This window comes from Copidosoma floridanum, unplaced genomic scaffold (genome assembly GCF_036245765.1).
Source record: "Copidosoma floridanum isolate Cflo_tuat_1 unplaced genomic scaffold, Cflo_Japanese_pri ptg000029l, whole genome shotgun sequence".
In the NCBI taxonomy this organism is placed as follows: Eukaryota; Metazoa; Arthropoda; class Insecta; order Hymenoptera; family Encyrtidae; genus Copidosoma; species Copidosoma floridanum.
In genome coordinates this window covers 4,677,507-4,698,379 of record NW_028321906.1, presented here as the reverse complement: position 1 = coordinate 4,698,379, position 20,873 = coordinate 4,677,507, and the positions used below count along the sequence as shown (strand labels likewise).

General features: G+C 36.8%; 2 protein-coding genes across 6 annotated transcripts in view; one reads left to right on the top strand and one right to left on the bottom strand.

The window, feature by feature from the left end:
* Positions 1 to 20,289, bottom strand: part of unc-104 (kinesin family member unc-104) — a 48,303-nt gene extending 28,014 nt beyond the window's left edge. For all 4 annotated transcript variants that reach the window (XM_089596005.1, XM_089596008.1, XM_089596006.1 and 1 more), the window contains exons 1-3: positions 20,092 to 20,289; positions 6,956 to 7,105; positions 317 to 399 (exon numbers count right to left, since the gene is read on the bottom strand). In XM_089596005.1, coding sequence (XP_089452131.1) covers positions 317 to 399; positions 6,956 to 7,055 — 183 coding nt within the window. In that variant the 5' untranslated portion in view covers positions 7,056 to 7,105; positions 20,092 to 20,289. The remainder of the gene's footprint in view (positions 1 to 316; positions 400 to 6,955; positions 7,106 to 20,091) is intronic.
* On the top strand, positions 12,806 to 15,015 carry LOC149373703 (uncharacterized). Of its 2 annotated transcripts, XM_089596010.1 has the most exons (5): positions 12,806 to 12,870; positions 12,981 to 13,195; positions 13,648 to 14,299; positions 14,396 to 14,659; positions 14,741 to 15,015. In XM_089596010.1, exons 2-5 carry the CDS (start codon positions 12,981 to 12,983, stop codon positions 14,912 to 14,914), a joined length of 1,305 nt encoding a protein of 434 aa, XP_089452136.1. In that variant the 5' UTR covers positions 12,806 to 12,870; the 3' UTR covers positions 14,915 to 15,015. The 2 variants fall into 2 exon arrangements, with proteins under 2 accessions (XP_089452136.1, XP_089452135.1); XM_089596009.1 differs by lacking the exon at positions 12,806 to 12,870 and having other exon boundaries at positions 12,907 to 13,195.
* Positions 20,290 to 20,873: the final 584 nt, after the last annotated feature.

Genomic DNA, 20,873 nt, shown 5'->3' with positions numbered 1-20,873 from the left:
AACTTAAAAAATCGTCGCACGAACGGGAAAGATAATTACATCATCCGAGCGTTGCGAATTCATGACTTTAACGCTTACTGGGGATAAGGGAAGGGCCGGTCGATGTTCCGGTCTTCGGGTATCTCCGGTAATATTTTCTTGAATATTTCAAAGGGGCCGCACGCGCTTGGAATTTTTTTTTTCCTCAACACCATCGACCTGATCTGGCAATTTTCCGACTTGCCTCGCTATATCAACTACGCAACGTACGCGCCCAAAGATTTTGGACACGTTGTAATCTGCTTTCACCCGTGTTTTCTGTACCAAAGATACTTACGTCCATAGAAAAGTATGAATAATCGTAGTTGAAGCTTTTGACGGCGTCCTTTGTTCCTGGAGGTGCCTTGGGATTGGCTATTGCTGTAACAGAGAAGAAAACAAACTCCATCATCTTTTGTTACAAATTGTATTTGTATCGTGGCAATGTTTTGTTGAATTTAATACCAGTCGAAAGTTCACGATAATTAACATTTCACATCGAGTACAACAAAGTTTCGGTTATAAAGTGCTCGTGTGGTCTAAGCCACCAAAACGAGATCACTAAAGTAAACCAGCGCATGTGCATTTAGGCGCCGTTTTAATGAATAGGAGGAAATAAATAATATTTCGTGCTCGTAGAAAAAGTATGTAGGTCGAACGAAAAATGTACGAATCTGCTTCATTTGAATTATTTGCTACTACTTGTGCATTACCTGTTTACATACTTGAATAATATAGATACGTGCGATTGAAATTACGCTTTTTTGTCCACGACATTATTTATTCTACTAAGCTATTTACCGTTTTTCGAAAATCATTCCAACTCCCCGCAATACTTCCAGACACATGTACTATCACACCGAAAGGACTCATAGTGGAACTTAGATTTTGTAAGCTTGTGACCAGCTAAGATACCAAATTCAAACGTTCTTTGTTGACCTAACGTATAGCTGGACTTACATCAGTGAATGCCGTGAAAAATATACCACACAGGTATAACTAATATTGTTCATACACGAATCTCATTTCCAACCGTAGTAAGTCACATCAAACAAGTATTAACAATAGCCCATTTGCTGTGTCGCTAACGAAAGATTATTCAAACAAGTTGCCATAAAAGCCTCGGGCACCGTTTCGAAGTTTATACTGGTGTATCAGGGCGTGACCAATGTACCTTTGAGGCCAGTAAATCTAGTCGTGAAAAGCCAATTGGTGGAGCGAATCAACCCTTACCATACAGTTTGGGCGTTGCGTAACTCTTTGAACCAAATTGCACGTCAACAAATAGCTGACTGTCGAAGGCCAAAGTCGAAATAATAGGACCACTTGTCATTGTAACAAATAACACAGCGGATAATAATACATTAGGTACACGTATGCTGCACCTAATTTATTTAGTAAAGCATATCACGAGCAAAACATTTTATAGTTTTAAAACAACAAATTTGCGCATTGTTTGCCGCACACCATTGAGGATCAACCAATTGTAATTTTTAATTTACATATTATTTTGAAAATAAAAAACTAAGAGTAACAATACGAGTTTATGGTGAAGTTAACAATGATTGTTGATTATGCGTTTGATGTTGGTAATAAATGCCACTTCAGTTTTTCAACTCATTGCCAGCATCATTGGAATACGTAGACTTGTTATAAAATGTCCCTCTCTACCATACTTTGACAAAAATTGTTGCCATCATAACGTTGAAAATTGTATAATTCATGCATCACAACTTCCATTTCCACGTCTCCGGAATACGAGACGACATAAAAGAAGGAAACTGTAAAAGAGCGTCGTTGAAAATGTGTACATACACATAAAATATAATGGCCCAGTCCCACGCACGGGTGTAAACTATATGTAGTCTGTACCAAAGTGGGGTAAGTCTTGCACGCACGTGTCCACTCGTTCTGACGTCATGTGAACTCCCCCCATCATCATCTCGACGTGTAACACGTGTGCGTACGTATGCGAGGCAGTCAACTATGCTATGTGTTCATTGTCCGTATCCATCGGAAACCAATTCTCTTGGACATCAAGGTCTATAATACAATGCTGAATTGGTCCAACAAAGATGAGGTAAATTGTTTGTTTTTTTTTTTACGCTGCAAGAGTTAATTCATGACATCATGTTTAAACAGATATGCTTAAATGCTTACTAAACGCATTGAGATATATTGTATAAGAAATCGGAAACTTCCTGAGCTCCATGAAACCAGTACAAAGTATGGACCCTGAGACCTGACGGGATATTTTGAAAAGTATAAAAGTATATCATCGCGTAACACATCATTTCGATTGTGCTGATTAGAGTTGAAGAAAGCTCATGCTTGGGTTCTTTAACAATTACTTTTTTTGAGATGGATTGGATCCCTACTGATAGTAGTGAATATCACTCTTTTATCCGTGTTGAAAGGATAATTCAATGACTTTTTGCTTTTAAGGATTTTAGTTAGAACCAGTGATATGACACATTATGGCGTTTCCTCAATTAAACTTTGAACAAATGACGTCGGATAATTTTTATCCATCATCGTCTTTCTGAGTGATTCAGTTTTTCTTTATGATCAATAATAATAACAACAAATCAACATCAAATAAAACATTCAATAAAAAGAAAAACATGACGTTTGTGGAACTTTAATCTTCAACTTCAATTTGAGCGTTTCAGGCGTGGGAAGTACCATTAGTAGAACTTATTTGCACAAATTAGAGAGCCATTGAAGGAACGCTATGCTCAGTAAGCTCTTTTAATTTTATTCAATGCAAACTTTGCTCTCTTTGAAACTTTTTTTCTGCTCAATTTGTGAGGTTTTCAAAGGACTGCAACGAAAGGGGTCTGTACTTTCTACAAAATAAAAAGAATTTGATGAATGTTGTGAATAATTCATTTAGGAGTGAAATTTTTGCCTTCTCGAGTCCTTGAAGAGTTTTGTATTGTTTCACGTCTCATTTTATACATTTATTAAGGTAATGATGTAAACAAGAAAGATTAAGAATTTTGATTTCAATACACGGTTTCCCTCAGAAATCAAATGAAGATAATTATTTTAATAACTTTTCTCCTAGTTTCAATCTAGCATACACTCGTAGAGTTTCAACTATTTATGAAATTTGACACTTGACAAAGACTCTTTCAGTTTCAACAGTCAAGATTCTAAACATAACTACTTATAAAATCTATGATGCATTAAATATCAGCTTTACTACATTATATTAGCAACAATAAAAATATTTCAAGTGCGTCCAATTAGCACTTGGTGCACACGTAACGCATCCATGCGTAGCATCCTACGGATACTATAGCCAGAAATTATCAAATAGAGTTGTCCGGAAAGGCAAACAGAACCAGCATTCAGGATAATGTATCGGTTATTGCAGTGTATCGTTGTAGTACATCGGAAGCACCAGAGAAATCATTATCAATATCAACAGCGCATGCTGCAAGTGAATCGATTGGGCTAAATAGGATGTCTATAGTGTTATGTTCATGATGATCATAATATAAGTGATGTACGTTATGTACGTGTTCACAATATTTAGGATGTCCCGATTGCGTGAAAAAGTGAGAGCCAAGTATGTAGTTACGATGTTTATAAGTTAACGAATTGCATTAGATTGAGTCAATGAACTGTTAAATGACCATTACATAAATATGTTTAAAGGTATTTACATAGTTTTACCGAATATAATCTTTCTCTGGAAAAAAATGGATGGATGAAGATCAATGTAGGATACTTGCGATTGAACAAATGTTCCATCTTTCATTATTATTTAATACTCCTCTACTATTCTGCTGTTAGTGTTTGATGTTTCAATTACCATATTTTCATTTTATTTTTTAATTAAAAGAGTTGCAAGAAACATGTCAAACAACTTGTGGAAACGATCGTCCTCATATTTTTTACTAACTCGCGATTTAAAAAATACTCAAAGCCTCTGATTTACATAGGAAAATATTAAACTTTTACTCTCGATTCAGCATTCTTCCAATCATCCATCGGGAAAAATAAAAATGGTCCATGATCGGAACTTTACATCGATGTGCTACTAACGTCTTATGTGATACTAATTTATCTACCAAAAGTAACAACGATTTCCTTGTAATCACAATTCAAAGACTCGTTATACAACACACTAGATGAAATAAGACTACGAGCTTGTCGTTATCATTTGCGGAACAATAAGGTCTTATTCAAAGAAGAAACCTTTGATGAAATATCAGCTGGAAACCTATCTGTACTATTCCGGAAATTTACCTAGATCAACTAAAAATTAGCATATGGATCTGCTGAAAATTCTACCTGCATCGAATTCAAAATCTTCGTTAATCGACTGTAAGAATGCATTTGGATCAATTTTCTTCCTTGAACGCATGTATCCGCCATCGACAATCCGCAAAGTTGCAAAACATATTCACTTTGCTAGAGTTAATACTTCAGCAACCTAGACGAAGCATTATTATTCGAGTAGGTTTCGATTTTACTACTGTAAAATGAAAAACACATCAAACATCTTCCAAGATTAGTGCAAAAATGGCTATAATCTAGATGCGTGAAAGAGACTTCCACCTATCCTTGGTCAAAATGAAGCTTCCTGCATGATGGAACCTTCAAATCCAAAAGACTAGTCAAAACCTCAATCCCGAAGAAAGTTGTGTTCAGTCTCGTGTGTAATTTATAACGATAGCATTTGCATTTAAGATCTGGCAAAAAAGTAAAATACGTATGTAGGTGCAAATGACACATCATCAGCTCCTGGAAAAAAGAGAGGGGCTGCTCAGTGGCTCGAAAAATCCGCAGAGGTGCTACGGTATGACTATGGGATACAAAAATGGAGAAACAATGCCACACAGACAGAACGCGTGGTCATCGGTACAATAAAGTATGTCCCGATCAAAGACGTCGAAGCCAATGTCAAGTTGACTGATAAGGTCAAGTATGCGGTCTCTAAAACAATAGGTGCTCAACTTTAAAGCAAAAGCCAAAACCAAGTAAAAAAATGTCTATTGATCTACAAAACGGTAAGAATCATACAAATCTACGTAGACACGATGGGGATGGGTGCAGGGCTCACATAAAGGATAATTCACTATAATTTCAAATAAGTTCATCGAGTAATTAACACTTTGAGTATTTTGTTGAGTGTTGCATGATTGTTCGTAACTGTTTGATCACAAACATAAAGGTAATTTGCTCTTATTTTTCTTATAATCCAGAAAATAACAGCAACATCTGTACCAGCATCAAATACATCACAAAGAAACGACAGCATCATTTGAAGCTGATAAATTCAATTTCAACAAAGTTACACGATATTCCGAGACTTTGGTCGATGATAATGCATGTAGTGCCACGCAAAAAGTACCACTCGACTATGACAAAAGTATAAAGAACAGACTGAAAGAAAAAGAATGATAAAGAGAAAAGAGGAGGATGGTGGAAAATCCAAGTCTGGTTAATTAACCGTAGAAGGGTGCGAGATAGAAGGAATCGAGGAAGGGGAGACTAAATAACGTATTGACTATATATTTATGCCCTCGCCCACTGGTAAATAACGTGCAATTTGACAATATATAAGAAAAAATGTTGGATGGAGTACGTGGAACGGTCGACAAACCTATATATAAGCATGTTTGGGGTGTCCATGAATGAAACAATGACTATTTGTTGGGGAAGGAGAGTATACCGCGAGGTGGGGAGAAGAAAATATAGCAAAGAGCCGCGGTATTATATACATATAGAAGCAGTATAGCGGAGCCAGCGCGTGACTCATGAACTGCGGAGTATTGATCGGCAACATGGCTTCCCGAGAGATGATCCGGAGAGGCTCTGCCGAGCTATACAAGCGACGCGATAAAGACAAAGAAATTAAAATTACCATCACTTTGAGTCTATGCATTGTTCGTGTGTGTGTACATTTATGACTCCATTAGCGCCTATACTGTCATCCCCCACAAGCTTCCTCGCAGGTATGCGACAGCAGCGAACCCCACCTGACTCACTTTTTGCTTTCGCCCCGCTCGTTCGGCCAAAGACGGCGGCCCCGACGTTTGCCGGCGCTCAGCGTTTCATTGAGCGGCCAATCACAACTTTGTCGCAACGAGTTTAACACCTACTCTGGGTACGAGTTGCTTACTGCCCGATGCAACTTACGACTTTGTCAAGGTTTTTTTTTTCACACCTCGTTTTTATTTTCAAAAATAGAGTTTTTCGTACGGAGGATTTTACGAGTACCACAGGGCAACGTTGGATTTTTTTTTTTCATAGACTCGTATGGATAAGAAATATTTTTCGATGCACAACATCCATTGACGAGAGGAGTTTGTCAAACAATAATTGTAGAGGAGTATACAAAACAAGCGACAAATTTTCATCAAAAGCATATCAAAATGTGACTTTTTATTAAAAAATGTAATTTTTTATGAGAATACAAAACGAGAATTAATTCACCCGAAATTCACAAATTTTACATTAATTTGAGCACTCAACACTTTGTTTGAAATAACTAATGCAAGACTGAACATCCTACTGGATTAATTTTTTATCATTTTAATCGCAAACAAAATTAAAAAAAAAAAAACCTTTTTTCTTAAAAGCTTTAAAAGAAATAAAATGAAATTTAATGCTCCAATATATATGCTATTAGTTGTATTTTTTTTTTATACATCACACATTTCAACTGTTGTTGAAAGCACTCAGAGATATGCCGATAAAAAAGTACAATCATCTATTTAAAAATATTTAAGTGTCACACACCCACCAAATAAACGACTATTTGTCTCTTCTCGAATCCATTAATACATACTTTTTCGAGAGGAAAATAGTATTTATACAAATTGAAAGTGCTGTGAGCTCGATGAATTGTACCATAAAGAAAGACTGATGCTAACAGTGGCACAAAACATTATAGTTTTTATTTTCCATATCTACTTACATGTGGTTTTGTCGATCATTTCTATAATGCACTGGGCCTCTCGGTTGATCTCCCTCATGTTGAAGGGACGAACCCTCACGGCTACCTTCACCGACGACATTTTCACGGTTTTGTAGCTACGGCTGGGTCCCACTTAGTATCCTCTCGGCTCTGCAACATCAACCATAGAGAAAAAATATGTTATTGCCATCTTAATTAACATGTGCTTGTGTTTTTTTACACTACGTTGTGACCTAATGTTATGGTAAATTACGCTCAGAATCCAGAGACTTTTTTAAATTTCTTATCATCACTTGAGACGTGTTATATTTATAACATCAATTTATTCAGCTTCTCTGATATTTCCATGTAGTACAATAACGTTTTTCAAGTTCTCTAAAATGTTATGTTCCGCAAAATATCACAACCAATTTTTAGAGAAATAACTTAAATTGTACGTGCCATAACCAAACGCAAATGGGATGAGGGAAATATTTAATCGATATTCTGTGAAAAATGTATTCATACTCTTTATTCCTCCTTTGCTCATGTCAACTGATTTATCATTACGTTGGTCACACGCGAATCAACTGTGCATCGACAGCCTTTGATTAATACACTTTTCAAAGTTTAACCCACAAGTCGACATTGAGTACAGCCTAACAAAAGACATTTCAGAATACCATGAAGCTTCAAAGGTTTGTTTACAAGATTGATACAAACCATTAAATGTAAATTGACTATTATTGGTAAAATAATCAACGAGTTCGTTTAAGAATCGAGTTTCTAACGTTAGGAAACTAACTGTCCTAGTATTCGAACAAGTAAGATTCTAGTACAGAAAGTGCTAATTGGTAACGAAAGAACTAGCAAATATTGTCGTACATTCGAAAAACAGGAAAATTTCCTTTGTATGTCATGGAGAGAAATGAACGTTGGATTACGTCTATGAGCAAAAAAGTACTCAGAAAGTAACAGAAAACATGTGCACTTCCAAACAAATTAGAACCTCGAAAAATATAAATATAAAAACTAGACGTCTTCAAGAATCTTATGTAACAATTTCCATAAATTTATTTTGTACGTTATTATTGTATCACTAGCAAGTGGAATTATCCAAAGCAATGTCTGCATCTTCAATGATTTACTGTTAAAGCATTTTCAATTTGTTTTTCAATTCTTACATAAGCATCAGTACAGTATGTACACATCAGTCACCCAAATGTACAAAATTGTCCGTTCTTATAGTAACGTAACACCACAATAAATGTAATTTGCTATACGAACTGGTTCAATGGGTGGAAGGCTCGCCAAGGTAACGGTCATAAAAATAAACAAGGGTCTTTCGTCCAAACGGCATCGGATTTTTTTTCGACATCCTTTTTACGCAAGACAATGGAATCCAATAATGGATATGGGCAACTAATTAATGGACGCTGGAATTTTGCTGGGTAATTGGGCACAATCGCAGGTAGAGAGACAGGAAGGAAGGGAGGCCAGAGCCTGGAATGCATAATTAATCGCGTTGTTAGTGAGCTGCTTAGTGCTGGGACTCCCGGGCGTCTTTATGCGGTGGAATGGCCCTAGCTTTGTTTCCCGACCCTTAATCTCACACTACCCCTTTTAGGTCTCTATTTTACCTACGATGAGTGTTTTATACCTTGTAGGCACACAAAAACAGAGTATTACTTTTACATCTGATTTTTTTTGCCCACAATATTTATCAATAAATAAATAAATAAATAAATAAAAATACTCGAGAAACATAGGATTTTTATTGTGCTGACAAATTTTCTCTCTACATTTTAAGAACTTTTAGGATAAAAATCATGCTTGGTCCCCATTGTGTGTATTTTCAATCAAAAATTGTTTTTGTTGTAAAATAAAACCTCAACGAAATGAAATAAAAGATCAAGTAACAAAAACACCTCGTTTTTAAAATTTAATTGAAATTTTTAATTTTTGATTGACAGGTGAATAGGAAAATACCTTGGGTTCAATCTTTTTGTTTTTTGTTTCATGAATATGGTAATAATGGAATTTCTTTCAATGATTCATTCATAATAATAATGAAATTCTGCTTCTGAATCAGAGAGAATTTTAAAACCTTTGCTTCTTTGTTCCAATCAGGTACTGAACAAACAACGAAAATCTCAACTTCGTGACTAAAGTGTAAAAAGACACAAAGATCACTTTTTCGGTAATCTGGGCGCAAGACTTGACCTTTCCGCCAAAGTGGGACTCTTTACACCTTCCATATCAAAAAATATCATACAACACATGGTCATATGGTGGTTTCATCATTTTTATAACATTAATCAATGATATACTCTGGGAAAACCAATCAGTGCAAATTTCGGAAAAAATAGAAAACAGTTGAAACATTTAGGAAAAAATAAGTAAAGATGCATGTAAATAAAAAAAATAAAGGCATAAAAATAAACCTAAAAACATTAGACACGTGGAAGATGAAATATACGTAGGGACGTTCACTAACTTTTGTATATTGTAAGTTTGATATCACTACAGGTTGTCACTCGAGTTTATAAAATTTTCTAAAACGTAAAACGAATTTCATGACACGGTTTGGATGAAAAAACCTCTAGACTGAAGTGCTATAAGGAGACCACATCTTAAAGTAGGTATTCTTCAGTGATGTGTAGGGAGAGATAAGAAATTCACGTTTGACTGGAGCAACAGACTGACTATTAGTCGAAGATACACGAATGAAGAAGAGGCATTGGACTTGACACCACTGCTCGTGTGTGTAGTCTAGAAGGAGGGCAGAAACCTTATAGACAAAAGCGGTTGTCGTCTCGGCTTTCTCGTGTACATGATGTGATCAGCGGAAATTATTTAATGTGCGGTAGAAACAGTTGTTCCATGTCAGAGTTGCAACATATGTAGACATATGCATACAAGGATTGGTTACACGCTTGGGGTTGTTTTTGCTTTTCGAAAGAGGAAACATTTTATCGGGTCCAAAAACTAAATTGTGTAATATTTTTGCTTGTTTCACTTTTCTGAGTATAAAAATTTATATTGAGAAAATGTATAATTAACATTACGTGCAATTTTGATTTCATACAAAATTATTTTGGGTCAAAGAATTTTTCCGAACCTCCATACACACGTTCCGCTGAATAATTGATTTGCAGCTTAGGTAGAAATGAAGCTCTTTATTTATCTTTGTATTCCATTTTTCCACGTAAATATATACATTTTCGAATGTTTATAATATACACCCCTTAATTATGTAAATTTTTAAAATGTTGCTTATTAACAAAAATAATAATTTCTTTCTTCTGAAAAAGTTTACGTGATAAATTCAAAAACGACGATCTGTTGAAATTAAAATGCTATTTCTTTTTTAATCCCTTGAAAATATCATTTCGTCGTCACTATTAATCTTATTTGTTGTCGAGTCTACAACTCCGAGAGGATTTACAATTTTTAAAAGTAACAATCGATGGAAACACTAATCTCTTACACATGAAAAATTTATTGGAATTTGTGATTGACCAGATATCTTATTTGAATTTTAATAATTAGGAAACTTACGGCACCAATGATGAAAAAGGCATCACGACTACCGAGAAAGCATTGCATGGATTTCAATAAAATTCCACCATATCCGCCATAAATGAACTATTATGCAACTGCTGATCATGAATTTTTATAATTTAAAATACTATGATCTAAATTTTATATACGTTTTTTTGTTTATGATTCATAAAGAATGATACATTCTGAAATTATATAACGAGGTAGATTACTTAACGAATTGCGATTGAAATTTTTTTGTAATCGATTAATCTGAAAAATTCTCAATGTAACAGTTATTTTCCTACTTTAGGCGTTTTTTCCTTTTGGACGTTTACTGCGTCCTCAGTACAAAAAATAGAGTTTGCACCTCCGGTGCGCACCCAACCAGGGAAAGCGCGAGAAGTCTCTTTTAAGCATCGAGTAACAGGTACGAAAATTCCTCTTGTCGTGAAAACCGTCACGAATAGTACAGTGCAAAAAAGTATTTACTGCTAAGAAAAATTGGCGCTATCTATTCGTCAACACAGGCAGAGCGCACAGACAGAGAAAGAGATAGAGAAGAAAGTATTTCCGCTCTGTGTCATTTTTCTAGAAGAAAAAATAAATACGTATTCGTTTTGCGATTCACGTGGTTTCCTCCCTCCACAACCGAGCTAGAACTTTTAAGCTACGATTTTATCCTTTCCAAATCAAAAACACATCCCGTTGTACAAAACGCCAAAATGGAGAAAAATATGTTTAAAAAAAAATTTATTTCGAGATTACATATTGAAATCCAGGTCTAGAATATAATACATTATAATTATATACTGACTTATAGTGTGTGTAACATCTTTGTTTCAAAAAAAGTCACGTAAAACTGTATACATAACATATAGTGCCCCCTGACGCCCTGACTGTTACGTAGTACGTACACACAAAGAACAAAGATTCTTTCCCTTTACAAATACAAACATGGTGTAGGTTCGGCCTTCACTCGCGTGGTGGCGTGACATCACTCGCTTAGCCGAGTGGCGGCGAGTGAACTTCGTTACTTCGAGCGTTCATCGAAAATTCGGGGGAAGGAATGAAGGAACTACATTCACTGGGATTTTCTAGTGAACGCACTCGTAGAGCCGAGTGATACCTAATTAGATATTGGTATGTGTGTATTTATGATGGGTACACAAGAATGTTGAACTTGCATATGGTATAAATATTTTGAGGTTAACAGCTACTTAATCTTACAAGCTTATTATAAAAATACAATTTTGGGTCAGCAGTAAAAAAAATATATTTATAAAAATTTTTAATATTTTATTTGACAAACTACAGTATTGCTATGACAAGGCAAAGAGAACTTGAGTGTAAAAAGTCATGATATTTAAAATTTTTTTCAAGTCCTTGGCCTAAGAGCAAAATATCACAGTGACAAAATACAGGTACTCGATGGGAGTGATTACAACTACTACAGCCAGTGTGGCTGAAATTTTATGCAGGTAAGTTGACAAAAAGTTTTTAAGTGCTCAATTAACTTGTGGTACCCAGACAAGGGTGCACAAAAGGATTTTAGAGCTGTCAACATTGGTTTGTGGGACTATCCACAACCTCACTAATCACTGTATAAGCCAGTTGTAGGTATCTGAATGTGCATACACATCTAGACCCTAGAATACAAAACCAAACTGAATACAGCAACTATTTAATTAACTTTACTGGTCCAAAAGCTACATTGTCATGAATTGAAAATGCATTTACACTGCTTTCCTAAAGATAATGCTAGAAAAAATTGCAGTAACCAGTTTAGTGTGATGCATGGGTATATAAATATTCAGATGCGTGCAACTGGCTAATACGGTGATGAGGGAGGTTGTGGGTGGTCTCACAAACCGATGTTGGCAGCTCTAAAATCATTTTTTGTACTCTTATCTGGGTACCACAAGTTAATTAAGCACTTTAAAACTTTTTGTCAACTTGCCTGCACAAAATTTTAGCCGCACTGGATGTAGCTGTTGTGATCACTCCCATGGAATACATGTATTTGGTCACTGGGATATTTTGCAGGACTCTCAGACCAAGGACTTGAAGAAAATTTGAAATTTTATGACTTCATTGTTACACACGAATTCTCTTTACCTTATCCCAACTATCAAAATAGTATGACAGTTACTGTCATCATAAGAAAGGACATAAAATTTTACTTCCTAGCTACAAATTCCAATCTCCCTTGATCGCTATAGCTACACAACAATGTAGTCGTAAGTGAGCTATATAATATTACAAACATCGATGATTTCAGTGGAGGTTAGGCTGTCACTTGGCTCTACGAGTACGCCACCACGCGAGTGAAGGCCGAACCTACACCATGTTTGTATTTGTAAAGGGAAAGAATCTTTGTGTGGACTGGCTGAGTAAGTTGTTTCAAATGATTCCTTTGTTAGTGGTGCTCGAGCAGTTGCACAGAGTATACGGGTGGTCGTACAAAAAGTTGTTTTTTAATTTTTTGGAAAAAATTTAAAAGATGGTGGATCGCATGGAATCTCCGTTCGATTGGGACATAAGTGAAAAGTTGATGGAAAATTTTGACGAAAGCGAATTGCACAACGAGGAAGAAGTGCCTTTGATGAATTTAATGAACAACTTGATATTGGCCTATGTTTACGTTTTAAAAAATAATTACAACAAAGCCAGGAAAAGCGTGAAAATCGCGGATGACATTTATAACTGTGACAAAGAGTAAGTACACGTATTTTTGTCTCAAAGAATTTTATCAATTCAATTTTTGATATTTTGATTCTGTTTACTTTTCACTATTTTATAAAAATTAAAAAAGCGGTTCAATTTAAGCAAAAAATACAATTTTTACATCTCAGACACGACTGCTACGCTATTTACGTATTAATTATTAGAATTATTTTATTTAAATTTATGTATAACGTACGAAGGTTTTAATCATTTCTGCGACGCACATCAATCTCTTTCTCACGTAACATACGTCATTAGCGATAAAAAAAATTTTAATACAAATGTATTTGTAAAAAGAATTATGAATCAGATACAGTTGTATTTTTTTTTTATTTTTGTAAGTAAAAATTTTGTACCGTAACATTTATTCTGTTACTTTAATGTTTGATCAAAATAATTGAAATCTCTGATCATATAAGTACACATGCAAATTCTTATTTCAGAAAAATAAAGAAAGAGAACATCTGTATAGATGTTGTGAGATACGTAGTACAGGCTACAAAGTATCGCGTCCTCGCGCTGATTAAGGATAACGTTGATGACGATATCGACGAAGAAATCAAAGTACCAAGTAATTTGACGCTTATCAACAGCAGCGGGCCTCGAGGTACTTTGAACGGCTGCAAATGCGTCGCCTTTTCCGCTCTTTTTGATTACACCAAAGCCGTACAATATGCAGAAATGGCTATTACCGACAGTCCCGACTGCCCACTATGGCATTTCATTCTGGGAAAAAATTTGCGGCGCATCAGGCGCTCGGAATGGTTCTTGTTTCTCGCGAGTCCTAAAGAAATCAGTTGCTTTGAAACTGCGTACAATACATCAAAAATATCGTATGTGCTGTACGGGATCTATTTGGTCCAGACGTATGAAGAGAGCCGCGATTTTACATCAGCCCGTAGCTTGGCTGTGACCATACAACAATTGTATCCAACGAATTTGAAGGTACAACTGCGCTTGGCAAGGCATTTAATTAAAGCCAAAAGTTTTGGGGACGCCAAAGTATCCCTGGATTACGTGAAGGATGGAGGTCTCGAATCAGACATGTTTTTTCATCAAATGGGAATATACCACATGAAACTGAAAGAGTACAAGGTTTTTGTTACATATTAAACATTTTATAGGCAAACTGTTAAATATAATTAATGATGAAACGTGTGTGCTTTATTTTTTTAACATTTATATTTATAGGTAGCTGCAGATTACCTTAAAAAAACCGCGAAAGACAATTTTGGTGCGATACTACAGTACGGCCAATGCATGAAAATCATCGATGAAGACTTTAGTATCCTGTTTCATCTATTTTTGATGCTAAAAACATTCAAGAAACATAACAATCAACAGCAGCTTCTTATACTTGTTGGTCTTGAATATCATCACAAGGAAAATTATGAAAAATCTTTAAGTTACATGGTGCGTGGAATCAGAATAAACCCAAGGAGCCCAGGGTTAATGGTCAGTTTTACTCGGTTTCATTTACGTTTTTAAACAACATTTACTTAATAAAATTATAACAATTTCATCACCTAATTTTAGAGTTTTGTGCGTATAGACAACATAATAGTAAACATATTTAAATTGATTGGTGACGAAATATTGCCGATGTTGAAAGAAAAAACCGAAGGAATCTCAAGCAAAGACATAATAGAGTATGATACTCTTCGTAAAATGGCACTGTCTAAAGAGCAAGCAATTTCAACTTCTACCTGAGTATCCATGTATGAGAAATTGGTATCATTATTTAACATTCAATTAGTTTTTAAATCTTAAAATTTGCGTCACTAATTTTCACTCCATAACGTAATCAAATATTGCTACTTTTGAATATAAAGTTTTGTTTTATCAATATGTAATTTAAATCAAACGAAGAATGTATAAGGAATGCATATGTTTATATAAATTTATCTGCATACCGATTCATATAGCTATTACTCTCACTTCTTTCTTCAACGACTGTGCAATTTTGTTTTTCATCCAAGTTTTATTGTTGTAATTGCAAATGTTACTGTATTGTTGCAGATAATGATAACATTCTATAAACCGGTAACAAAATATAATGTAAAAAGTATAAGAAAGTCAGTTCATTTTGTGTCTATTGATTAGATCAATTTTGTGCATTTAATTGTGTAAAATAATAAAATCACCATCTAAATTGATTGTTTTAATTTAATATAAATCATTTTCATACGGATAACTATCAACATCAAGTACTAGAAAAATAAGTTCTTCAAATTAACCTTCATCGATGTACTCTTCGTACTTTGTCAGGTTGCGAGTCTGCTAAAGGTGTGTAGTATGTGAGGCGATGCATACGCAGAGTAAGGATGAAATAAGGTTTATTACTCAGGGGTCCATCAAATATAGCGTTACAAGCCCGACTAGGGACTGATTATGGTAGAAGACAAAGTCTGGTCGATCCCAGATCATATCCTCACTTGACTTCCTGCTCGGGCTCGGGTTTGAGGAGTATCAAATATTTAAAAAAAATTTGTATCGTGATTCTTTATTTAAGTACATGTGAATGTGACGTTATAATTGTTCTTTTGTCTTATTTAATTTTTAGTTGAATTTGTCAAAGCATTTCTAATGCTAAATAAATATGCCAATCGGTTTTATGCCCCGTAAGTGCGAAATTATTATTAATTTTTTTTTTCTATACTATGCAGCTTTCTATTTTTTTCACAATTTCCCATTTGCTGTTCATAATAAATGGAAAAAAAATAAAAAATAATAAAATTAAAATCAGTTATTTCAGTACTATAAATTAGAATAAATAACTATTAATTTTCATTTAACACGTTTTTTTTAGTTGGCTTCCTTTTTTTTCTTGTATTAATTTATTATAGATTGTCACACAACCACAGAGGTGCTGTCTACGATGCGTTGAATTTTTGTAAAACAATTGTACGTGTATCTGCTATAGCCTTATAAAATCGTAAAGTACAGTTTTTTATTAGAATACGTAAACTTCATGGTACCTTAAAAAAAAAAAAAAACTTATAAGTGAACAACTGTATATGGAATTAGATATTTTAAATCCCAAGTACTTTGTTAAAAAATTTTTTATCAATTTGTAAAATTACAAGAATATCAAGTCATGTGGAACAAAATTTGACACAGTTTTATAAAATTAAATTTTTAGCACTGAAAAATTTTTATCCCAGCAGTGATTGCTAAGCAAAAAACCACAGTAAATGTGTTAAATATTATGTGTAAATTGCATGGGACAAACTGAGAAAAAAATTAAATAACTAATCAATTATTATAATTTTTCTGAATTATCACTTTTTTACACATTTAGAACAATTGACCATTCCTAATGATTAGTTTAGATAAAAATGAATTCATCAATAAATTTCTGTAAGTTATAACTATCAAAGATAAAATTTCGTTTTAGTTTCGAAAAAATTGACATTTTGTAAATATTTTGCGATTTATGGTTCCAAACAAAAAGTTTCAGTAATATGACACATCATTCAGGATGATTGTTAAATATTATTCTTCATAATTATACTGCTTCACTATAAACATGTTATGATTGTACTTTAGGGTAAGTATATTATTCTAAGAAAAGATTTTTTTTAGGTAAGTGTTCTGATATCAATGATATTTGAATTCAATGACATTTAATACAATAAGTTAAGTGGTAATAGTATAAAGATTTTGCAATATCAAGTTGAATTTCCAAATTTATTCGCCAGACTTGGAAAAAAAGCAAAGATTCACCACACGAAACTTCCTTTTTTTTTATTACATAATTTCACTGTTTGAACATAATATGCAAAGCTGGGGTAATCGATAAGAGTTGATAAACCATATTCTGCGCCATCAGTAAGCATGTGTGCACATACAATAATTGTATCCTACAGTAATGTAATAAATGTCACGATGGAAATATACATGTAGCATATGCAGATGTGCATCGATTTTCTTTTGTTTGTCCAGTAAAATAGAAGTTTCATGATGAAAGTAATCGTAAACTATCGATCGATGCACCTTTATACGATAAACATGGCAAAATGAACTTTTTTTTTTTTTCATTACTTTAGCGACTGTAACGATCATCATCGCAAATTAGATAAGCTTTCCGTAAAAAGAAAAGCTTCAACTGCCCACCGAAAAACGTGCAAAATCCATACACCAACTCTTTGTACATTTTTCATGATTGGCAAGCCCAAAGAAAACCAAACCGGTGCGATGCACAGGACAAGTGGGTAATTTGTTATTCGAGTCGCCAAAAGGAGCGACAAATTTAGACCCACCGTCGAAGGGAGGGAAGAGGGAGGTGAAATAAAAAAAAAAAAAAAACGTCCACACCACGACGAGTAGACGGACCTGACTGCCGGGGAGGAGGGTAGGGTATGAGTCAGCCGAGCGAGTGGGCGTCGGGGGAGAGACGACGCGCCAGCCTCGACGCAAAAGGCCATTTCACCGCCAACACATACACCACAGCTGGAATAAGACATCCCTATGCGTATGTGTGCATATTCGTCTTCTATTCATTTTTCCATGATCCGGTGCGCATCCACTCCTGGTACTTTTGTTTATGTGCATAGAAGTACGGGACAATATCGGCAAGGCATCGCAATTCCATCGTCTGGAGTTCCCCCTGTTGGGGGCGAAATGAAAATTCCATCGTTGGTATACGTTGGAGATGGGAGGCTGTGGCTTTTTCCATCCCCGAGCTCACGTGGATCGGGGTTTTTCGCGATCTTTTCTACGAGCGACCAAACGAAACTTGTACCCATCCATGCAGTCACACTATTTCGATTCCACGACGAACCCTCGTTGCCTTGACCCGATGTGAGCGCGCACCCGTGGATTAAAATGTATCCATTTCAATTGGGTTGTATGTACGGGAAGATTAAGATTTTCCATGGAACGTGTCGGGAAACGCGAGGGGTGCGACACTGTCCTTTTCGACAAGCCAGAATCCACGTGGACAATCGTCATCGAGTCATCCACTTTTTCCGTGCAGTAGATAGTGCGCGTCAAAAGACGCAAGGTCACCGTTTCGTGAAATAATACGTGTCCATTACGGCCGAGTAAACACTAAAGGGGAGAAAAAAGCTTTCTAAGGCAACCATCGATTGTTCGATAATGAAGGTAAAAAAAAAAAACACATCTCCGATCGCAACAGGATAGACTTGAATCGATTTTATTATTTCCGAACGTGATGGAAAACAACCCCCAACTCCGAGTGGAAGGAAGAAAAAAAGCTCCTCGAGAAAACAAGACGTTTCCGCTTCTTCCTTCTATTTATTCTTCAATAGAAATTCGAAGAACCTCCGCCTACGGTAACACGCGTTTGTGGATATTGCAGCATACCAGGCAAAATTTTCATGTCAAGGATGTAATTTTGTTCGACTGGCAAACAGACACTACTGTTGGTTTAAAAAAAAAAAAAAAAAAAAAAAAAAAAAAAAAAAAAAAAAAAAAAAAAAAAAAAAGGTTGGAAAGAGGGAGGGAAAATTTAAGCTCGAGCCAAAGAGGAGGAGAAAGGGTGAGGGTCGCCAACGTCTTAGACGCGTTAGCCGCATTCCAGTCTCAAAGACTAATTTTTTCATTCACCATTAGTCCCTTTTTCGAAAATATACGGTACGTATACGCGTGCGACAGCTGTAATTTTGATTGTACGACCATTGTGGCATGAAATAGACAACTGGAAGCAACTCCGAAGCTTACCAGAGAGATCGATCAAAACATCATCACCATCATTAATTTTATTGAAACACACAAATAGCTCTGGTACTGTATTCACTGCAGCAGAGGTCTCCGATGAGCTTGTAACCAGTTGCAACTGGTTCGGACGGACGAAAAGCTCCCTCCCATGGACAATTGCAATACGAAAAACACGGAAAACAACAAAGTGGAAAAAAATCGAGCCACCGAAGCAACTTACGGCATGAGTATATTATTTACAATGAATCATCAACACGGACAAAAACCAGGGGGCTGGGTCGTACACGAGAGGGCGAGAGGAAGATGAGGGCGTATCGACGTTTTGTGTCTCTACTACTTCCCATTTCGTAACACGGACCGCGAACACCAGCCAAAAGGCTAAAAGTAGCGCGGAGGAAGGCTGTACAGGTCGAAGAGAAAAAAAAAAAAACTCGAACCCCCTGACCGTCTGATACACACGAATGCGAGCATCGTCAAGTTACCCTTGGATATGCAGAAAGAAGAAGGAGTGTAGAGGACGAGAGAAAAAGCGAGGCGATTGCAAAGAGTCAAAAGGGAGCAGCGCGTGCAGCTGTCGAAGAGGGACGGAGAGGAAAAAAGCTCGCGAGGAGGGGGGGGGTGGGGCAAGCACAACATGGCTCGTGGAAAAGCTCGAGCGAGTGGTGATCGATAAGCGCCGAGGCGGCAGCGCCAAGCAGTCGGTCTGTGTGCGAGAGGGAGGGCGCTACTCGACGCGACAAGTCACACTTACACACGCGCAAAATCGCAGCTTTCGTACCTGTTATATATACACATAGGTATTCGTGGGAAGCATCGATTTTCAGCCCTGCTTTCCGCGCAACGGGGCACGAAACATCTTCTACCTTGTTTATGTGTTTTTCCCTCCCCGGAGCTTTTCGCGACCCCCCCCCCCCCTTTCATTGCCCTGGAGCTTGCGAGCGAGGCACCTCCCTCAACCGAGGACTGACGGGTACAAGGAATGGGGCTCACTTACCGAGCTCCTCCGAGTACAGTCGTGTCGGTGGCCCGACGTGCTAAAAGCCACCAGCAGTACTTTTCACTCGGTACTTATCGCACTGACGTCGACGCGCACTGGCTCATGCACGATATCGATGGGAGAAACAATGAAATGGAAAGAAGAAGGAGGAAAAAAAAAAAGGGAAGAAAAGTCGTGGTGGCTAAACACTTCACCGAGCTAGACGCACTTTACTAATCAAAGACGGCTGCCGATGGGGCACTCAGCTGGGGCCCGGTGGCTTCGCCGCTCGCTGCCGCCGTTGTCGTGGACATGGTCTGCCCAAAGGTGCCCCGGGTACTGTTTGTCAACTTGTTTCGAAAAAAAAGGCAAGACGTGTGCGCCAACCTGGTGCCTCTGTCTATCGTGTATTATATATATATGTGTATATGTAACGTGTGTGAAGACGCGCGCGCACGCACACCTCCGTCGACGTAGCCCGACTGCCGTCCACTCGCTCGCTACCCCCGCGAACGTCCTCCAACAACCCCTACGAGTGCGCCGGCGCGTATGCAGTGGTTGCAAGCTCCGCGGCGAGCCTCGACTCTGGGAGCGCCATCTGGTGGTCTGGGCTTACGCGGTGGTAGCGACACCCACCACCGGTGAGGGGGTAGTTTCTAAGGATCAAGGATTCTGGTGCTCCGTTTTTCTCTGGCATGTGGGTTTATGTGTTTGCGTATCGGCGTGCGAGCTTTCACGCCCACGAATTTGGTCGCTTGACAAATCTATTGTTTTTCGTCGTATATGGTATACGCGATTGGGGCGACTGTAGTACTTGGTGATAAGGTGTTCTCGCGTGTCTTCGTTTGGGCTTGGGTTTTAAGGCCAGTTGGTAAAGGTGACGATTGATATTCGGGTCGGAGGGTTATCAGGCTTATAAGTTGGCAGTTGGGCTCCGAAATGGGAACTTGTGTCTTATTTTCTAAGCCACGATGCTAATTACTTTTTTTTCGGGGGCAAAGTTCAAAGTTT

Coding starts and splice junctions, on each gene's coding strand:
- LOC149373703 (XM_089596010.1), top strand. CDS start 12,981: ATGGTGGATCGCATGGAATCTCCGTTCGATTGGGACATAAGTGAAAAG. Junction 13,196..13,647: donor ATTTATAACTGTGACAAAGA/GTAAGTACACGT, acceptor TTCTTATTTCAG/AAAAATAAAGAAAGAGAACA. Junction 14,300..14,395: donor TGAAACTGAAAGAGTACAAG/GTTTTTGTTACA, acceptor TTATATTTATAG/GTAGCTGCAGATTACCTTAA.